The 19,662-nt window shown below is 40.7% G+C and overlaps 1 protein-coding gene across 1 annotated transcript; it reads right to left on the reverse strand.

Annotated features, from left to right (window-relative positions):
* Window positions 1-11,829: 11,829 nt before the first annotated feature.
* On the reverse strand, window positions 11,830-17,493 carry LOC103136275 (rho-related GTP-binding protein RhoU-like). The gene is made up of 2 exons (XM_007549444.2): window positions 17,164-17,493; window positions 11,830-13,771 (listed from the first exon to the last, which is right to left on the reverse strand). The coding sequence occupies exons 1-2, from the start codon at window positions 17,275-17,277 to the stop codon at window positions 13,316-13,318; spliced, it is 570 nt and encodes a 189-aa protein (XP_007549506.1). The 5' UTR covers window positions 17,278-17,493; the 3' UTR covers window positions 11,830-13,315.
* Between the last annotated feature and the right edge of the window lie 2,169 nt (window positions 17,494-19,662).

A 19,662-nucleotide genomic window follows, 5' to 3' on the forward strand; every position in this document is an offset into this window, starting at 1 on the left:
CACACAAGTGGCAAGTGGTTTAAAAATGACTTTGCTAAAGCAAGCTTAAATATAACCATCATTCCACTTGACGTTTTCCCTTTATTAATAGTTAGGAAACAATGCGAACAAAGCCATATCTGCGGAGTCCCATATATCTGGTGGGCTCAGATATTCCAGAGGGATATTTTTCATTCAGCCAAGCAGCGTTTCGCTGGACGGTGAGTGCTTAGAGTCAATAAAACCCTGCAGCAGGTTTTTGTTCTCAATCTTCTCGAATCAAAAGCGGCTTTACCGTTGACACACACCAGACGTCATGACCCTCTCCCAAACATGTCCAAACGCTCTCCCTGCTTTCAGCAGCTGAGCTCTTCCTGATGTTTTGTTTGGCCGACACTCTGCAGGCCAACAAAGAGAAGAATCAGCTGTCCAGAATGAAAAGGAAACAGACAAAAAACACCTAAGTGGAGAGCATCAAAGCCGTTTTCCGAACTCAATAGGGGAGCTCGGATTGGCCGGTTTGGCTTGGCGAGCTTTCAGCGGAGCGCTTCCAGGAAAAGCTCTGGCCAAACAGAGAAACAAAAAGCGAATGGATGACTCGGATCCACGTTGACATCACAAAGAAAGTTTGCTCTTATGAACGCTGCTGAATAAGGCGACTGAATGGGTTCACAATGTTGACTTGTGGACGGGAACGGATGAGTATTGGGCAGAGAGGAACCGTGGAAAGAAAAGAAATCTGCGACAGCATGAAAGTTACTTTATTTAAAAAGTGAGGAGAAAATGAACCGAGACAGCATCCCCGTTAAAAATGACTGAATCTGGAAGGTGTTATAGTTTTCCACATTTTGGAACGTTACGGCCTTACTCCAAAATGTAAAATTAATTTCTTTACAATAAATTACACACAAACACCAATCACGCAAAACGACCGATGAAGCTCAAATTGATCAGCTTCCACTGATCGTCCCTGAAATGTCTCTGCAGCTTAAATGGAGTCCGCTTGTGGTAAACTCAGTCGATTGGACTTGATATGGAAAGAAACACATCTTTTGATAGAAGAAGGTTAAAGGTCAAACACTAAGCATGAAATCAAAGGAATTGTCCATTGATCTCTGAGACAGGATTGTGTTGAGGCAGAAACCTGGTGAAGGATTCAGAAGCGGCCGCTCCTTAAAGGCTCATGATGACCAGTGTGGAGTTTGCCAAAAGGTATGAACGGTCAATTTTGTACATTTTGGTGTGAATGCTGGGTGTCATGCTTGGAGGAAACCGTGTCACACTTTGACAAAAAAATATATATATATATATATATGTAGCATCTGGTGATTAGTGCAGCTCTTAGTCACTTTTAGTATTCAATCTTATTTATCTCTTATATTTTTTAAGTTAGGCATTTAAAAAGAACAACTTTTTTTCCTCCCTTGTCTCTCTTGACAATTATCCAAACAATTCCTGTTTTGTTGTCACATTCTGGATTCAGACTCTCCGTCTGGACAATGTCTGGGGTCAAGGCCCCCCCTGCAGGGCCCCCCTCTTAGGTCACATCCTGTCCGAAGGGGGGGAGGGCGAGGGGAGAGCTGCTCCTACCATGGGAGGTAGGAGGGTAGAGGTCAGAGTTTAGGGCCGCTTTCTCAGGTTTCAAAGCTTGCCAGGAGGCTGAGGTCACAAGGTCGCTGTGGGTAGTTTAGCTCCGTAGTTACGGCCGCCGTCTTGTGGATGGCAGTAATGGCTTCCGCAATTAGGCAGTAAAAAATGGAAGCGTTTATATCCTTTTGTGGAGGCAAGGTGGCTGTTGAGGGTTATTTCTGCACTCAGGGGGAGGAGGGGGGGCTCCTTACCTGCTGTGGATGCAGCACAAACGCTCAAACAGCACATTTTTTTTGTTTTGTTTTTTTTTTTTGTTGAGTTGTCTCTGTGTGATTACTGGCCACCGAGGGCACAGCTGCATTTTGACTTGAGTGAACAAACTCAGCATGAGCTCACTGTCCAAAAACAAACGACAGCTACACCGGTGGCTCAGGAAAACACGCAGTGCGTGCGCGTTAATGCGGTGATGGCCGTCAAGGAGGGTGGATTGGTAAATAATCTCGAGATTTGATAAAGGCTTTACACAATTCTTATGAAATATGACCCATGAACACATGAATTGTGTTCATGGGTTTGAACACAATTCAAAACCCATGAATGATTGTGTTATGAAACCAAAAGGTGGGGGATGGACAAAGAAGAAAAAAAAGACAACGGTCATGCTACTGGCCAGCGACTGATGAATGAAGCATTGTTTTTTTTTTTGTTTTTTTCCACGTCGCATGGGGAAAATGAATGCAGATATTCATACGTGGGATAAGGGAAACCTCTGGAGAAGCAGACTTGGAGCGTGGGTGTGAAAGGACACAAAAGAGGACTTGGCCGGGAATAAGGAGGAGAAACCAAAGAACATTTTAACAAAATGTGCCAAAGAAAGAACAACAAACCCCCGAAAGTGCGTCAAACATGCAAGCTGAATCCTGCTGTTTCCCAACGAGCTGTAAAATTAAACCGGTACAGAGACACGGAGCACTTTCTGCAGGTGTTATCTCAGTTTCTGATAAGGAGCTTTGCACAGCAATGCAAGGTGGAAAAAACAAAACAAAACAAACAAAAAATTATTTTTTTTGGTTGCGTCAAGAGCGCTTGCATAACTGGTGTTGGACCTGCCAACAGCTGGCTCGCTCCAAGTGTTCGGCAATAAAGCCTTTGGGGGTCCGGGTCCAGATTTCATGTGTGTGTCAGTAAGTACATTAGAGCCGAGGAGAGAACAGAGTGTCCCCGACCACGAGAGGTTCTGGTTCCAGTCAGGATGAAGCTCCTCGGGCAGAGGAGCAGGAGAGCATGTGTGCTGACCAGGTGCCAAAAATAAAGACATCACAGTCTCGTTTATAGGCCACTTAGTCACTGCAAACAGTTTAGCGCTAATGATGCTGCAGCGTAATGGGTTGCAGCCTCAGAAAGACAAACTTTCAGTCTGAGATAAACGCCGTGTGTCAGCGGTCACACGGTGGAAGACGGAGAAACGAGCCTGGAAACGGATCCCAAAATAACACTTTTCAACACCTACAATCCGGATCCTAATTTGAAAAAAATAAATAAATAAAATACTTTATAGGATATTATTTCTGGTTTGCAATAACTGCCTCTTTTGATAAGAAAAAATTGGTTGAAATCCTAAAAACACGTCCCTGGCACTACGCAGCGGTTAGCTTGTCATGGTTGGCATGGTAACAAGCTAACACTGGAAGCCGTGGAAGCAATCAGCTTGCTTTTTCAGACGTGTGCTGGTAGATGCAGAGGAATTGCGTGTCAGAAACTAATGAAGATGAATATATATTCTCATTTACTGTTTTTATTTATTTATTTATCTATTTATTTATTCATTTATTTGTCCAGAAAGCATTTGTAATGTTGTTAAAAGACTTTTGCAGACCTTGCAAAAATGTTTCTTCTCTTTGGGACCAGTAACTTCAGTATATTTTATTGCCATTTTATGCAATAGATAAACATAGGGTAGAGCATGACTGTGAAGTGAAAGGAGAATAAATTCGTCAAGAGAGCTGATGCTGCGGTGAAAAACAGAACAGTGAAAAAGATTTGTCTATAAATCTTCAAAGAAAACCTTTAATTGCAGAGGAAGGTGCTACTTTTCACACATCTATTTGGAAGAATGGCGTCCTATTTATACACTTCACGATTAGACGCCACTTTGTCCTCGCTGTGTGGTTTTTTTATGTGATAAAGTGTGGAAAAACTTCTAAGTGGTGTTAATTCTTTACCAACTCAAAGAAGCAAAAAAGGTGAATTTCATTAATAGACGCAGCTTAAATAATTACTTTCCCAACTATTGACCATCGGCTCTCCATACGTCGTCGTTCCTAAATCACAGCTTGACGTCTTTTGTTGCTCGAAAATCTTCACTGATCTGCTCCGTTTTCCTTTGAGGGGAACTTTTACTGCTGCTCTTTAAAATTTATGACCACAAAGCTCACTCTGGCCTCCATGTGTAGATCCACATTATCTATGTTTACTTGGAAACAAGAAACACTTTGGTCAAAAGGTTCTGTTGAGCTGGTTAAGCTACTAATGAGTCACAGAGGAAGGTAAATAATCAGCTTCCAACTTTGAAATAATCAATGACTACCAAGCTTGCGGATAGGTTTGTTGCAATTTGTTCCTTTTACGGATCAAACTGAGCCTTTGTTTTTGATCAAATCAGGTCTACTTGAACATTTTGAAATGCTCATTGTGAAAAGGAATCTTTTCAGTTATCGAAGGTTTCACAAATCTTTATAAATCAGTAAACATGAAGTCTATGTAAAGGGGAAGCAAACCACAATAAAACACCAAACACCACTAAATCATATATAAGCTTTCCAGTTCATAAACGCACGTCCTGCATGCTTATCCGTTCCACATGAGGGATCAAAACCCCAGAGAAGAAACGGCAGCCAAATGAACTGATGAGGGATGACATGAGCAGAAGCGTGGTGCAAGGGTGAAAGCAAGAGACACAGAAGAACAAGGGGGAGGGAAAATATTCACCCATGTCCCAGACTGAACGAGAACACAACGCCAGTGAGCCGTCTCTACTCAGAGAACAATGCATGAATCTGGAGGCCAATCAGATAACATCAGCTGAGTGGGCCGCGGCCGTAAGCCACCGTCACTGACATCAGCGGCTCAGTTGGATCCAAACAGGGAATTTGATCAACCGAGAAAAACCCCCGGCAAAAGCCGTTTCTCTTGGAGATCAAAACCTTATCGAATCACACTCTTAAGTCTGCGTTCCAGTTTCGACTGTGGTATCGCTTGCCGCTGGTAGGGGAACTCATATGCCCCAGATACAATTTGGCATCAAGCAGAGAACATAAGAGCAGGGCAGGCAACTTGAAATGCTCCGGGAACAGCAGATGTTGTCCTTATCAAGAGGCATGCAGCATCTGGCTGGTGTCTGAACTACAAAGAGCATAAATCTGCAATGTGCGCCTGTGAACCCCAACGACTGCAGCATCGACCGACGATCCGACGTGACTGAAGTCGATTATTAACCGCAGACTTTAATGGTAAAGATGTTTTTGTTGTGTAGCGAAGCTGCAGACAGGGAACAGATCACAAGGACCTGAGATTGGTTTGAAGCTGCCACATAAATAGTGCTTGAAAAACCGGGCCTCAATGTGTTTGGTAGATGACGTCTTCAAGAATCTGTTAAATCAGCCAGCTTGAGTTGCTCAAAGATCGTCAGAGGTGGGTTACAGTGTTTTGTTAAAACCACAGGAGTTTTAACAAAAGACCAAATCTTGTGTTTGAAAACATGAAACATAAAAACATCTCAATCATACTTTCTAATTGTTTGAAGACATCATCATGTCAATAAATGTGGACCAAATGAAAAGACTTTGGTAAAATGTTTTTTGTAGCACCACTTCGAAAACAGGAAATGGACTATAGCGCAAGGCATTCTGGGTAAATAAAATCAAAACAAACTAATGTGTCTAGTGCTGGGGGGAAGAAATGCCTCATGGTCTTTGACAAACGACAAAAGAGAAATCCTACAACCGCTAAAAACAGACTCTACTCCCTTTTTGTAACTTGAATGATGAACGGCCTGCATTTGAGCAGCGCTTCATAAAATTCAGACATTTTCTACTACATTCAGTCATTGACTCATTCATACACACATTCACACACTGTTAGTGGCGAACCAGCAGGCCCACTGACCACCACCAGCAGGCAAGGCAAGTGAAGTGAAGTGTCTCGCTCAAAGTCACCATGACTGATAAAGACAAAGAAGGGTCTTCAAACTGGCGACCCACCAGTTACAGGATGAACCCCTATGCCACGAGCCTTTATTGGTCTCTGGCATCAAGCTCAGGAAATTTTGCCCCACTTCTCAATTTTTGCTGTGAGATGTTTGAAAAGTTTCTCGTTCAGCCCGTTTCTGGCCACCTCACGATCCAGCGTCCTGCAACTTTTACATGTGCATCTGATCCCAGCAGAGACTCGTCCAAATGTTGTAGGACATCGGCCCTGGAGGACTGAAGTTTGACACTGGTGCCCGACAGCGAGATCTTACTGGCATAGTTAAGAAATAATAAGCTTTTCTTTACTGGGAATGAGGTGTTCATAATACCAGAAGACCTGATTTTCTTTAGAGAGCCAATCTTTCCCCTTTGCAAATCGAGAAAACTAAACTCCTACCATCTCTTTTTGATGATACAAACAGGTACTTTTACATCAACTTTTCTTCTTTCTTTTTTTTTTTTCTTTTTTTTTTTTTTTTTAGGGATGTCGGGAAAACAGATTTGCTTCACGCAGAAAGACACATGTTCTTTTAGAGCACAGGACAGATGTTTAAGAGGCAGAGACGGGGCCTCTTTATAGCAGAGTGGTTCAAAGAGGCCCCGATGACCCCGGGACACAGAGACTCAATTAGCTTCCCATAATGAGACCGCACAGCGGGGGGTGTTTGCATAAGCTTATTAAAACATAATCCCACTTGCACTGCCATACTGTAACATGCCAGACAGGCGACCCCCTGTTAGCTGTTAGCTAACAACATGTTGGTGACTTTGGTCCATGGAAAGACTCTAGTTTTTTTTAAATAAATACATAGGCTGAAATTTTATCCAACTCTGGAAGCTGTGGAAACAAACTCAATCAAAATTCTTTGTAGAATTTAAATTTACTTTGTGGGTATAGTTTTTTCATCTTAATTATTTATTTCATTGACCGTACTTGCTGTACGGTCGTTGAATTTCTATGGCAATGGACAATTTCTGCGTGCAACACAAATGTCAAACTTTGATGCCGACAACACAAGCGTTCCAAAACGCAGATGGAAAAACAAGTGCAACAGGCTCTAATTATTTTATTTTAATAGAAAATAATGCACCCAATACAGATTTTGAAGAGTGCTGCGAATCCTTGCAAGTGACAGGAGTAAACTCTGTGAATGAAAAGCCGTGATCTTTGACTCTTCAGAAAACGGCAATGAAATCCGATCTACAGGGAGGAAGAAATCACTTCCAAAGTTCAGTGACATGTGAAAACAATTAACCGCAAACACTGCGCCTACATCTGATAGCAGTCAGCTAAAGGGCGTTTATCATCTCACTGTGTTATTGTTCATACGGTATGTGGAAGTGTATAAGCAACACACTTCCAAAGACCTTTTGGGGACCTGTATTAGTGCTGCTTTTTGAGTTTAAAGAACAATTTAAATGTGGATTGTGGTTTAATTATGATACCAAGATTATTATTATTATTATTATTTTTTTTTTTTTACATTTTCCAGCAATGATATTTGGCCTTTGAAAATGTACCTCTGTCTCAATTTTGTAATAAATGTAATATTCATGCCACTTCTGTATCTGATGTTACAGAAGCTTGTTCCTGTGTCTCCACAATGTCGTGTCCATTTAGCACACAGAACAGGCCTCGTTTTTCTCCTGGTATTATCCGACTTTAACAGCATGAATAAAAACATGTCTGGGATATTATTTGAGTCTGATACTTGTGATGGAGATCCATAATTGACTTTACACAACGACACGCTTAAATTTAAGCCTGAATTAAGTGTAAGACTTCTCCCTCACATGGATTACACTTGTTTTGTTGGCCTTGACGTAACGCCTGTGTTACTGGGATGTAATTTCACATTATGTCACACAACCTCCTCCTCCCAGACCAACGTGAACTGCTCTCCCGTCTCCTGTTTCTCATGCAGCTGTTTGATAACCACACAGAAACTCGGCCCTTGAGACCTTTCGTCCCCCTCAACACTCCAGAGCAAGTCGGTGACGTAAGTCGCCACCACGGGGTTATAAAAGAGAAACTGACGTCTTAAACATATTTCTGCGAGGCAGATTTGAGTCGAGAATAATGAATTCTGCTCCGTCTGTGTGGATGTATTTTAATCAGGACCTCAGACGTATTGCATCACATTACAAGAGCTCGGGCAGCGCTTAATCCGTGAGACAATGTACAAGGTGGACCACGGTCCGCCGGTTGGATCCCTTCCCGACCCGCAGGCCTGCTTAATATGTTTAATGTTCATCTGTAATCCTGGCCCCCAGGGCTGAGCTCAAGTCATTGCTCTGGTAATTACCCAAGGTGTACCAGAAAGAGCCGTCATCGGCTTCGAGACGTCAAAACTGACTGCAGCGGCGCGCTTTCATGTGGAGTCAAAGTTCACTTGTTACCTAAATGTTTCCCAGAAGTTACGCAACCGAGTGTTTGTAGGCCCGCAAGGTTCAACGACTACTTGAGATTTTGCAGCTGATGGAGGCTTCACCCGGCTTGGTGGCATTCTTTGGAAAGACGGAGCAACTTTCTGTGATAGTGCTGTCTGTTTAAGTCCCATTGAACGTCTGTTAAGCAAATTTTACCTTGGGCTGTTTTTAATGTTTGCTACTCACTGAAGGAAGAGTTACAAGTCTTATGAATGGTGATTTGCCTGCATTTGAATCAACCCAACGGTTAAGAGACCGATGAGAGGGAAACAACTTGAGGCGGCCGTTTCTGGACTAAACACACATATAACTATTAGATCAAAGCTCTGCGGTGATTTGAATGCCTTTTTTGCTAATAAGTGATCCCAGCAGCTCCAAAACAAAGTCAACTTAGACTGGCATTAATAATATTTTTTTAAGAAATCAGTCCTTCCAGCTTTGCGTTGTGGTGCCATCTTAGTTTTACGTATTTTACTTTGTATGACAGAGTAAAAAAACAAACTTTTATGTCTCTGGAATAAGTTTAGGTGTTCGGACAAAGCAAACAGAAAGAAGTCAAATGAATAATGTGTAAATCTGAAACATTTTTCTCAATGTTTCTTTTTGACATTTTTGACCTTGGGTCAGATTTGACACAACAATGACCTTTGACCCAAACTCCATCACTTGCCTCTATGGCTGACTGATGGAGATTTTTTATTTTTTATTTTTGCAGACAATAACCTTCCAGCAGACAGGCAGGAATTACAGTCGATCACAGAAGCCGTAAAGTTAAACCACAGGATGCTTCACAGATGGGAGCTTCGTCAAGACACAACAATGGGGGCTTCTTGCTAAAATATTGCTGGAAAGTGGAGCCATCCAGACTATAATAATTAAACCACTTGGCACTCCTCCTACCTTAGTTTCATCCACTTTGAAGCTGGACAAGGTACTCATCTGCAGCCCGCCAGACAAAAGCTCTCTTTTGGTTGTCTAACCTATTATTTGGACTTATAAACAGGAGCAAGAGCCGACTGTCATTCTCTGAAAATTGTTGTATATTGTGGTGGAGACACACAGCTATGAAAAGAAGAAAAGGTCTATTTTAGGGAGTCGTAATCATCTGAATCGGCGTAGTTACAGGTCTTGATGCCACCAAAATACCTGAGGTTGAATCTTTGAAGTCAGATAAGTTTGATCAAATGTAAATTTATATTTTTCACTTGCACACTGCACTGTTGTGATTTTAGCAGCAATAGTGAACAGCATTATTCTTTCTGTGCCTCAGATCGTTTTTCATTGACCAGTGATTGTGAATTATGGATGTGTCCACTTTTGCAGCTTTTTAATGTCTTTGTTAAAATGTGTAATCTTGACCAAACTACCAAAGACTTATTGTCGGGAATGAGTCACAGATCAGTTCCCAACACTTATCTGAGATTGAAAGTACAGCTTTCCACTGCTGCGAAAAGGTCGATTTGGACATAAGTTGTACTCAAATACTATCAAAGCAAGCAGAGCTCAAGCGACGCCCCAGACGAAATCAAACGATGCCAAAACAAAAAATATCAAAATGATGCCAAATTAGATCGTGCAAATCTTAAAAGGTGTTCTCTCACCCCGCCGTTCTCCCCAGTGACCATGAACTTTCCTGACTTTGAGAGAATAGCTTATTGTTTTGAGCCTTTATTTTGGATAAATGTCGTGTTCATGATGTCTAAAATGTTGATGCTGTACAGAAGATTTGGAGATTTGCCCTTGAACTCATGTTCTCATATTTGTGAAATCAAAGTTGTGATGGAACCGTTTAACTGGAGAGGAAAAAGACATTATGCCGTTATGAGAAAATGCAACATTTTTTTTATAATTTATTTGTTATTCGTTTCATATTTGATACTGTCATTCACTCTTTTATTTCATTTGCAAGGTCTGGATCTCTCTGGACACTTAATTGAATAAAAGATATATCCCGATATTGTTGAAAAGGTTGAGTTGAAGGGATTATTGTTAAAGATGTGCTCTCATCATGGACTAAATCAACACTGCGAAGAAACCATGGGATATATTTCAGAAAAAATATGGTAATGTAATAAAAAGGCTTTACAGAAAAGTGAGTTACTTTAGACTTAGCATGTAAGATTATAATTACATAATTTAATAATAATGATAGGCCGTTATCTAAATTGAATTGAAACTCTTGTTTCCTGAAAATGAGTCCCACTCCACTTCTGATCCATCGGTTAAAGACAAATGGGACTCGGTCGTCCATCAAACATTAGAAACACAACAGAGATGATCACTGGCTACAGGAGCTGTCATGGCGACCGCTGGAGGATAATATTAGGACCCGTTGCCGCCACAGTTCCCATGTTCCTGGCAGGCTCCGCTCCGACCAGCAGCTGACGTCCAGGAAAACTCTGCCAACTTGCACTTTCAGACTGTACAATGGCCTTTGACCCAAAGCTACTCCCGAACACAAAGAAAGAACATGTTATTGTTACTATTTTACATCATTGAGGATGAATGCTGCTTTGAGTTGTGTTTTCTGTCCAGGGCAGCAGCTAATCTCATTGTTTTTCTCTTGCGTAATAAAACTGTACTGTATGCTAAATAGTTTTGTCATAATTTAGCGCAGGTGACAATCACTTTGTTTTTGATGTGATTTCAAAGTTATCTGGGTTACTAGATTTAAATAAACCACATTCTCAGCACAGATGTAAATCGGCAAGACCAAAAATAATCCAGATGTCTTTGTGCTACACGGCTTTACAAACACAGTAAATCCAGGTCAGGCAGGAATGCAATGAGGCTTCTAAGGTTAAAGTTGAAGCCTGGGAGGCTGTTTGTTGAAATGGGTCCAGTGTTGGCGCCAGCTGGATTTAAAGTTGTTTTGTTTGTTTGTTGTCCAACGGGGAGGAGAGAGACTGTAATCCAGTAAAATGCAAGGAACACAATATAAAAGCAGCACAGAATGCCCCAGCTTAATGAAAAACTAGGCTCTTACACCTCATGTCATTTTCTTTTTATTTAACCAGGATGTCACCGCCGAGATCAAGAATTTCTTCTGGCAAAACAATCAACAACACTACTGAGTGGATGTCTTCCTGTTTTGGGATTACAGCAGAGCGTTGGGATAAATACATGTTTCAGGTGTGTGCTGGTGGTATCTGAAGTGTTACCATTAATCTATAAAAAAATTAAAAGTGTGTATTTGCTCGCCTTTTCCAGCAACAAAAAAAAAAAAAAAAAAAAAATTTAAAATTAAAAATCACGCGTTAGTGTTGTTCTGAGTAGCACACGCAGTTCATCTTACTCATGTTTGTCAGAGACAAGATGTCGATATTTACCCACCGAGGTTTTTAGTCTCATTTCTACATAATTTATTAGCTTACCTTTACACACACGTTTCAAACATAACGTGACCTTGAGCAGGTTCTGCACCGCATGTTGCCACGGCAACCTTAAAACATCGGAATAAACATCTATTCATTTAACCCTCTTCAAACATTTGCTTTAGCAGAGAGCAATACGCCCACCCATCAACTCCTGCGAGGACACTTCCAATAGAGAAGCAAAAAAGAAAGAAAACCTAACAAGGTGATATATTTCACATTTTATTTAGTTCCGCTCATCCAGCTTTAACCTCTCTAGTATCAGACAGGAGCTCATTCCATGTAGAGTCGTACAGTACGGCCTGCGAATGAGTCACTTGCTGTATACATCCACACAGATTTATCACGATGGCATTACACACATGGCAAATATTTTCTATGCAACATTCTCAAAGATGTAAGGTTTTTGTGTGCCGAGGTCGTTCAGTTGTCGTTTTTTGCCTGGAGGGAACAGATAAATAGACACAACAGATTGGATGGGCTTCTGAAAAATAAGAAGCGAACCAAGAATCAGTCTCTTTGGTCATTTTTACCTCATTTATTCGGTTCCGAAAGAGGAAGCAGCTTCACGCTGATCTTTCTGAGATTTAGCTTACAATGAAAACACGCAGTGATCTTCTAACTTGGACTCGCTTTGCAGCGAACATGACTCCGTTCTTGAAACTGCATCCAACGACTGGTCTCCAGACCACCGCATGGCCGGATATCGGTCATCTTTGTGAATTGTATGCAAGTGCAAATTACCTATAAATTTCTGCAGTTGTGTAGTAACAGGAACGAAATACATAAAAAAAAAAAATTAAAAAAAAAGCTCGATAAACTTTTTCAGCCAGTTTACAGAACTGAAGCTTTCAAAGATCTAAAATGAGTCTCATCTTTTGCACCATGTTGCCTGGATAACCGTCACTGGTTAGATTTTAAATAAGTTTGTAATTTTGATTTCTTGAGGCATTAACGTACAAAGTTTACACTACAGATCTCTTAAAAAAAAGACATTATGTCTGCATCAACATCTTAAATTATAACTGTTAAATTTGTAGTATAAAATGAATTAAAAAAAATCTGTCATTTTTTATAAAATGCATTAATAAGTTTGATTGTAATCGGAAACATATTAGCCATCTGGAAATTTGAAGGAAAACAAACTGACTTGTTTGTGATTTACCAGACTAAATAACTGCATTATTTTTTTTTACTTGGTTCCATTATCTAAACAGTTCACATTGACCCATTTAACTTCTTGTTTTATGGTCATTTGGAAATCATCCGGTAAAAAGCCATGGTGTCTGAAACAGGGTGGACAACGCATAAAAACACAAATAATCTCACAAAAAAGGATCTAAATTAAAGAAAAAAATAAAAATAAAATGAGGAGCATAATTATCATCGCCAGCTTATCATTAGCTTCCCTCCAAGTCACATTTCTTTGAATAAGTCCAGTATACAAAATCCATGTGATGTTGGCACTGTTACTTTTGGTTGACTGCTGGTTATTTTTAGTTTTTGGTTTTTTTTTTCCTCGGTGAAATGAAACCATCTGCAACCTACAGAGTTCAGCTCAGCACCGTCCGCTCCGTCCATTCGGATCGTCCTTACATTCAACAGTCTCTCTCTAGAAACCACAGCAGATCCAGTTTCGTGTCAGTTCCACAAAAAAAAAAAAAAGAAAAAAAAATCCTCCATCACTCGCCCTTCCTACTGGACGCACACGTACTTCTTCCACCACGACTTGGACAGCATCTTCATTTTATCGGCGGTGCTGCGGACCTTCCTCTCCCGGCGCGCCCTCCTGTCGGAGTGCCGCAGCCCCACAGAGATCGCCGCGTCGAACACCTCCTTCAGGTTCTTCTGAGTCAGCGCCGAGCACTCCACGTACGTGACGGCGCCCATTTTTTCTGCGAGCGCTCTGGCGTCCTCTTCCGCCACGGGCCTCTCTCTCCGCCGCGCCAGCTCGATCAGCACCTTGACGTCCTGCCGCAGGTCGCACTGCGTGCCTACCAGGAGGATCGGGGTGAGGGGGCAGCGGCGGCGGATTTCGGGGACCCACTTCTCCCACACGTTTTGGAATGAAGCAGGGCTGACCACGCTGAAGCAGAGCAGTAGGGCGTCGGTGCGACTGTAGCAGAAGTGGCGGAGTTTGTCAAACTCATCCTGTTGGACACAAGAGAAAGAGGAAATGAGGAATGTTTGGGGGCGTGACGAGATCTCAACGTGAAATAAAAATATTTCTCGTCAGAGCAAGAAGTCCACATGTGCAATAAACATGCATTTTAGTCTGGTGAAATGAATCTAAGCTTTTGTATGCTCTTATTTTGAAGAAAGAAAGGAAGTAGTTCTTGCTAGCATAACTAGCTAATCGTAAACCGCTAAGGAAGCTAACGTTAGCATTTGCTTTAGTAATTTTCGAAAGAATATGTACTGTTTTGGAACTTTTTTTTTTTTTTTAAACTGAGATTTATTAAAAACAGAAACTCATGAAACATTCTCTCCATTTGTACAAATAAAAACCACGGCGTTAGATTGAGAAAACTAATTTACGGACCAGTCAGACATAGACTGACTAAACCGATGACATATTCATAACACCTTAATTTGTGAAACTAAAAAGATTCACCACTTTTTATATTATTTGTCCGACAGCATTTTGGGTTCTTACTGTGACAAAGTGAGGGAAAAGGTACATAACATTTGCAAATGGTGTTAAAGAGCGGTCACCACAGGCTAACCAGGAACCGCTACCGGGGCTAAAGCTAGCATTTGCTGTGCAGCTGCCAATTGTGGTCGGACTAAAGGTCTATTTCCGTTTTTAAACGCGCTTATGGTTAAAATGTAACTAATTCCACAGTGACGCTGCATCAAACCCTCTCATCTGCAAACACACAGAATTTCAGGGTTTTTTTGTTACTATAAGTGCTAATTTTCTTTAAAGATTTTATATAAAAAATATATTTGAAAGGGTTAGTTAAAAGTTTACAGAGAGAATTAAAATACCTATGACTGAAGTTTTTTGTCGCCCCTATTCTGACCACACACAGTACAGAAAAGAAGGAATTGTGCCAATGGCTGTGCTAAAACAGACTGTCTGAACAGTGTTTATAATGTGGTAATTTACAGTACAGACAAGTCGTACCCATTCATTTAACACATCTGCAGTAAATCTCTTACATTAACACATTGGAGCCACTCCGCTTTGACAGACACGGCCCTCCCACAGCCTTGAGCTGGCAGATTAAAGTTGGCAGAAACCTGAAGCAAAACCGCTTCCTCCTTCGGGGTTTAACCCTCGCCTTCCCTGGACTAACGCTCGGACCTCTAAAGTCTAAAAACGCACTCTCTCCGATCTGAAAATCTCAGCATTTCAAAGCTGAACAGAGTGAAGCAGCAAACAAGCAAGACGTGGTAAAGATGTGGGTCAATCTGCACAAACATCTACGTCACAGAGTGTGGAGCAGCTATGATCATCACCCTGGCTCCCCCTTTCATCTCTGTTCTTTCTGGCACATTCTCCCCTATTGCATCAGTTCAGCAACTGTCGGGACGATTTTAATCTAGCCGTGTTTGCCCAAGCTTGTTCGCATGGGTGTGAAGTGGTAACACGGAGTACAGCTTGCACCGAGCCGTGAGGTTTTACACATATTTGGGGTTTGTCGAAAGGCGCTGTTCCAAAAGTCAAAACCCTTTATGATGCGGGATAGAACCGAGGGCGCCTTTGTGGCTTTTTTTTTTTGAATGTCAAACATGCTGCTTCCACAGCAGGGTGCTGCACTACTGAGCTGGATTATAAAGTAACCCCCTAGCATCCGCCATGAGAATAATACTGGATTAACACATAAATAATGAATACATTTACCTGGCAAATCGTTTCCCTATTGTGTCCGTTAGAGAAACGGACAACTGCAATAAATACATGACAAACACTGCTCTTGTTTGCAGAAAATGGCGAAAGTTAAGTTTGAGTGTTAGTGGAAATCCAACAAGATGACATCTTTGCTACACGTGAATATGTCCGATTTAAAACGGCAAATCCTGACACGTGAAAGCTGGAAAAGGCAAAAACTCTCTCAGATTGAGCTTAATCCATTAAGACTAAATGCAGCGTGCACTGTCAGACCAGATGCTCTGTTTACATGCCAAAGCTTTGACCCGTTTGATCAGTTTCAGACCACTTGTATGTAGAGTCAAAATATCACAAAGATTTGAGGTGAAGCTTTGAAATTTGGAGATTAAAAATGTATTCCAATATTCACACCTAGTTTACGAGATTAAAACAAAATGGGATGAACATTTCACAGTACTCTTTTGGAGACTAAAAATTCTCCATTTGTGGTTCAATGTAGGTTTCACATTAGACATTAAAGAATCTCTAAAACCCATGTTTGACCAAGGCTCAGAAATCTAGGAAACTTGTATAAAATTTACTTTAAAAAAAAACTTGTACAATGTGCAGCTAATTAAAGGGAGAAAGGGATTAAATATGTCAACATTGTTCCTCAACGGAAATTTTAAATATAGTTAGGGGAAAATATAGTTTAGCGTAATCTTGACTTAAACAACCATATTTGAAGAACTTCTCAGTATATCTATGCTAATCCCCAGTCACATGCAAACAGTGAACAGCTTATTGATAGCAAGCCCACGCCCTCCTACATATACTGTGCACTCCTGCATCCCATGTTTAGGTCAGTTCTGGAATCACTGAAACCACGTATTATGAGCCCAAACAAAGGACTAATTATTATTTTTTGTAAATGAAAAAAAATAAATAATGCTTATATTTCCAGCCAATACCCATTAAGGCCAATCATTCCCATTGAACATTTCTTGCTTGGAATATTTCCAAAACAGTGCGTTTTTACTTCCAATAGGCTCGAGTATCTTTGGGAAACGGGTGTTTTCCTCAAATTCTGATATCGTGAACTTTCATTTGAAGTTTACTACTTTTGATTTTGAACGAGATGTAATGAAGTGCGGTCTAGAAGATTTCTTATAGAACTGAAATAGCGAGGTGTGTAACGCATACAAACTTCTGCCATTAGATGGTGACAGTTAGCCAGTCGCTGTATTCTGATATTACGCACTAACCATTATAATTTTGTCTCTTACCCTGTCGATGTTTCACTTCTTTTCCCAAGTCGCACAGTTTCGTGGGCGTGAAGCACTTTTTTCAGTGCTAACGTAAGAAAGTGTCGTCAGCCTGAATGATGAAAAGTCAGCTAACTGGGTCAATGAAACAACTCAAACAAGAAGTGCTTCCTCTCATACTTCAAAATAAGAGCTGCTTACTTCACGACATGGTGTCAAGTGCCTTAACTAAAGTTAATATTAATAGCTTAAGTGGTTGGAGCAACTAAGCGATGATTTGCAAAACAAACTGTAGTGTTTCAGATGATAAAAACTTTCATTTGTTTTAATCAAGGAAGACAAAGATACATCAAATGGAAACAGCTAACCAATATGCTATTCATTGGTAGCACTTAAACGCTTGTGGGGTTATGCCTTATGAAAGATGATGCCAAATGCACCTGTGGGTGAACAGTTCTCACCTGTCCTGCAGTGTCACACAGCTGTAGTCTCACTGGGCTCCCGTCCACCTGAACCACAGCTGTAGACAGAAAGACACAAACGTCAAAATGTAAAGCTAAAGACGCACAATGCATACAGAATTACAACCTTAAATGCAGTAAGGGTTTGTTCTAGGGTCAATAATATTGAGTTCAAATTTCTTGACAGTATCTGGTGATATTTATTGGAAGATTGATGAAAGCAGCTGTATTTATAATGTAATCAGCCTTTCTGGCAATATATCTGGTAACCCGTACAGTTAGAGGTCTGTAATGCAAACATACACATGATTATTGCACTTGGGAAGAAGAACTGTAATCCTAAACAGTACAGCACATGCATGTGATCATATTTTCAAATAGATTTATATGGGGATAGTCCAACGGAAGCCAAAAGTAGGGAAAATTATTTGCACAACAGAGCGAACAACCCCAGTGAGCCTTGTTCTTTGCAGTAGCCTCTCTACGGTACACTAACTTAGGGTGAGTACAAAAAACAACAAAGTAGATTTTGCTTATCCAGTAACTCTCTCTTTAAATAGGCCTAATTTTCAGATTTGGGGAAAAAAAAAAAAAAAAAAAGAAGTGGGTGAGTCACCTCACAGCCAGTTTCATTACAGGATCTTTTTGTTCTTTTCAGCCGACTGAACACAAAGCAAAGCAGCGGGCACATGGAAACGTTTCCAGCACGCCTGCAGTATGTGTGGTCGGTCATGCCACTTGATCAAAACAAAAAAAAAAAGGTTTTGCTGAAACATTTAATGCACCGGGGCAGCTATCCAGCTATCGCAGCTTTCACAGAAGTGAAGAGAAAACAGTTGGCAGACATGAAAGAAGGAAAACGAGGGAGGGAGTCCCACTGGGTAATCATTTCCTAATATCCAACACATGATACTCTTGATTTTCTGGAGAAAAAAAAAAAACTCCCCCTCGTCAGCCTCTTGCGCTGCGNGTTGTGGTGCCATCTTAGTTTTACGTATTTTACTTTGTATGACAGAGTAAAAAAACAAACTTTTATGTCTCTGGAATAAGTTTAGGTGTTCGGACAAAGCAAACAGAAAGAAGTCAAATGAATAATGTGTAAATCTGAAACATTTTTCTCAATGTTTCTTTTTGACATTTTTGACCTTGGGTCAGATTTGACACAACAATGACCTTTGACCCAAACTCCATCACTTGCCTCTATGGCTGACTGATGGAGATTTTTTATTTTTTATTTTTGCAGACAATAACCTTCCAGCAGACAGGCAGGAATTACAGTCGATCACAGAAGCCGTAAAGTTAAACCACAGGATGCTTCACAGATGGGAGCTTCGTCAAGACACAACAATGGGGGCTTCTTGCTAAAATATTGCTGGAAAGTGGAGCCATCCAGACTATAATAATTAAACCACTTGGCACTCCTCCTACCTTAGTTTCATCCACTTTGAAGCTGGACAAGGTACTCATCTGCAGCCCGCCAGACAAAAGCTCTCTTTTGGTTGTCTAACCTATTATTTGGACTTATAAACAGGAGCAAGAGCCGACTGTCATTCTCTGAAAATTGTTGTATATTGTGGTGGAGACACACAGCTATGAAAAGAAGAAAAGGTCTATTTTAGGGAGTCGTAATCATCTGAATCGGCGTAGTTACAGGTCTTGATGCCACCAAAATACCTGAGGTTGAATCTTTGAAGTCAGATAAGTTTGATCAAATGTAAATTTATATTTTTCACTTGCACACTGCACTGTTGTGATTTTAGCAGCAATAGTGAACAGCATTATTCTTTCTGTGCCTCAGATCGTTTTTCATTGACCAGTGATTGTGAATTATGGATGTGTCCACTTTTGCAGCTTTTTAATGTCTTTGTTAAAATGCGTAATCTTGACCAAACTACCAAAGACTTATTGTCGGGAATGAGTCACAGATCAGTTCCCAACACTTATCTGAGATTGAAAGTACAGCTTTCCACTGCTGCGAAAAGGTCGATTTGGACATAAGTTGTACTCAAATACTATCAAAGCAAGCAGAGCTCAAGCGACGCCCCAGACGAAATCAAACGATGCCAAAACAAAAAATATCAAAATGATGCCAAATTAGATCGTGCAAATCTTAAAAGGTGTTCTCTCACCCCGCCGTTCTCCCCAGTGACCATGAACTTTCCTGACTTTGAGAGAATAGCTTATTGTTTTGAGCCTTTATTTTGGATAAATGTCGTGTTCATGATGTCTAAAAATGTTGATGCTGTACAGAAGATTTGGAGATTTGCCCTTGAACTCATGTTCTCATATTTGTGAAATCAAAGTTGTGATGGAACCGTTTAACTGGAGAGGAAAAAGACATTATGCCGTTATGAGAAAATGCAACATTTTTTTTATAATTTATTTGTTATTCGTTTCATATTTGATACTGTCATTCACTCTTTTATTTCATTTGCAAGGTCTGGATCTCTCTGGACACTTAATTGAATAAAAGATATATCCCGATATTGTTGAAAAGGT

The sequence above is a fragment of the Poecilia formosa genome, unplaced genomic scaffold (genome assembly GCF_000485575.1).
Source record: "Poecilia formosa unplaced genomic scaffold, Poecilia_formosa-5.1.2 Scaffold31, whole genome shotgun sequence".
NCBI classification, from domain to species: domain Eukaryota; kingdom Metazoa; phylum Chordata; class Actinopteri; order Cyprinodontiformes; family Poeciliidae; genus Poecilia; species Poecilia formosa.